Source organism: Mustela putorius, unplaced genomic scaffold, assembly GCF_011764305.1.
Source record: "Mustela putorius furo isolate JIRA1106 unplaced genomic scaffold, ASM1176430v1.1 tig00001069_pilon_pilon_pilon, whole genome shotgun sequence".
In the NCBI taxonomy this organism is placed as follows: Eukaryota; Metazoa; Chordata; class Mammalia; order Carnivora; family Mustelidae; genus Mustela; species Mustela putorius.
In genome coordinates this window covers 1,206,562-1,208,421 of record NW_025421558.1, presented here as the reverse complement: position 1 = coordinate 1,208,421, position 1,860 = coordinate 1,206,562, and the positions used below count along the sequence as shown (strand labels likewise).

The 1,860-nt window shown below is 60.2% G+C and overlaps 1 protein-coding gene across 1 annotated transcript; it reads left to right on the top strand.

Annotated features, from left to right (window-relative positions):
• The first annotated feature begins 244 nt into the window (after nucleotides 1-244).
• On the top strand, nucleotides 245-1,656 carry LOC101694210 (lysine-specific demethylase 4D-like). Its single transcript, XM_045087161.1, has 2 exons — nucleotides 245-1,446; nucleotides 1,578-1,656. Exons 1-2 carry the CDS (start codon nucleotides 245-247, stop codon nucleotides 1,654-1,656), a joined length of 1,281 nt encoding a protein of 426 aa, XP_044943096.1.
• The last annotated feature ends 204 nt before the right edge of the window (nucleotides 1,657-1,860 follow it).

Genomic DNA, 1,860 nt, shown 5'->3' with positions numbered 1-1,860 from the left:
GTGTTAGCTCTATTTCATCGTTGAGGAACCTCCACACTGTTTTCCATAGGGGCTACACCAATAGACACTTCGGCCAACAGTGCAATTTTTGCACTGCCTTTCCAACTTTGAAATTAGCACTTCTGTACCAATTTTCTTCTAATTGTTGCAAAATTGGTGTTTCTTTTGTCATCTGTTTTCAAACATTCTGTTTGCTTTTTTTAGAATTAGCTTTTAAACGTTCTTGAGGAGACTTTCTGCTGCCATGAAGTCTAACCACTGTGGTCCCCAGAAGGCAAGTTGTGCTGTCATGACCTTCTGCCCAACCGCGGAGGAATTTAAAGATTTCAATAAATACATTGCTTACATGGAATCCCAGGGTGCACACCGAGCAGGCCTCGCCAAGGTGATTCCACCCAAGGAATGGAGGGCCAGGCCGACCTATGACGACATCAGTGACATCCTAATTGCAACTCCCCTCCAGCAGGTGGTCTCCGGGCAGGCAGGTGTGTTTACTCAATACCATAAAAAGAAGAAAGCCATGACAGTGGGCGAGTACCGCCGTCTGGCAAACAGCGGGAAGTATCAGACTCCACCACACTCGGGGTTTGAGGATTTGGAGCGAAAATACTGGAAGACTCGTCTCTATAATTCTCCCATCTATGGCGCTGACATCAGCAGCTCCTTGTTCGACGAAAACACCAAAGAGTGGAACCTGGGACACCTGGGAACCATCCAGGACCTGCTGGAGCAGGAGTGTGGTGTGGTGATCGAGGGCGTGAACACCCCCTACCTGTACTTCGGCATGTGGAAGACCACGTTCGCCTGGCACACGGAGGACATGGACCTGTACAGCATCAACTACCTGCACTTCGGGGAGCCCAAGACTTGGTACGCGGTGCCCCCGGAGCACGGCCAGCGCCTGGAACGCCTGGCCAAGGAGCTCTTCCCGGGCAGCGCCCGCGCCTGCGAGGCCTTCCTGCGGCACAAGGTGGCTCTCATCTCGCCCACGGTGCTCAAGGACAACGGGATTCCGTTCAGTCGGATCACGCAGGAGGCGGGCGAGTTCATGGTGACCTTTCCCTATGGCTACCACTCTGGCTTCAACCACGGCTTCAACTGCGCGGAAGCCATCAACTTCGCCACCCCGCGCTGGATCGATTACGGCAAGGTGGCCTCCCAGTGCAGCTGCGGGGAGGCCAGGGTCACCTTTTCCATGGACGCCTTCGTGCGCATCCTGCAGCCCGAGCGCTATGAGCTGTGGAAGCGCGGGCAGGACCGGGCTGCCGTGGACCACACGGAGCCCGTGGCGCCTGGCGGTCCGGAGCTGAGCGCCTGGCGGGAGGTGCGCGGCCCCGGGAGAGGCACGTGGAGCCTGCGGCACCTGCCACCGCGCCGGGCCCCACGGGCCCCGCGACCCGGGGCGGCTGGCTGGAGCCCCCGCCGCCGGCGCCGCCGCCTGGCTCCGTGCCAGGCCTCCCCGCGCCCCTTATCAGCCCATAGTTCTTCCTCTGCTGCCCAGTGCGGGGCTGTCCCCGCCCGCCCCTCCGGGGAGCCTGGCCCCACTGGGCCACAGCCCCCCACTCCCTGTGCCCCAGGTCCCCGGCCCTCCCCTGGCAGGTGTGGTCCTGGTCGTCGTCCTCGGGAACAGGGGGCTCAGGGGGCTCAGGGGCCTAGCCTCCAAGCCCGGGCCAAGAGGCGTGTCTTGGGGGGAGCGGGGTATCCAGCTCCATACTCGGAGGCTCAGCCCTTTCCTGTGGATGGAGGCTGGGTGGACAAGGCAGCACCACTGAGCCTTGGATTCCGGTTTTACGCTCAGGCTTCTGGGTGCTCCTGTGCCCCTGATCTTCAACCCTTAGGGCCCCCATTGGATCCTGATTA

Bases quoted from the DNA above. Each gene is read 5' to 3' on its own strand.
- LOC101694210 (XM_045087161.1), top strand. From the start codon at position 245: ATGAAGTCTAACCACTGTGGTCCCCAGAAGGCAAGTTGTGCTGTCATG. The intron at 1,447-1,577 runs GTGCCAGGCCTC...CCTGTGCCCCAG, and splicing joins CGGCGCCGCCGCCTGGCTCC to GTCCCCGGCCCTCCCCTGGC.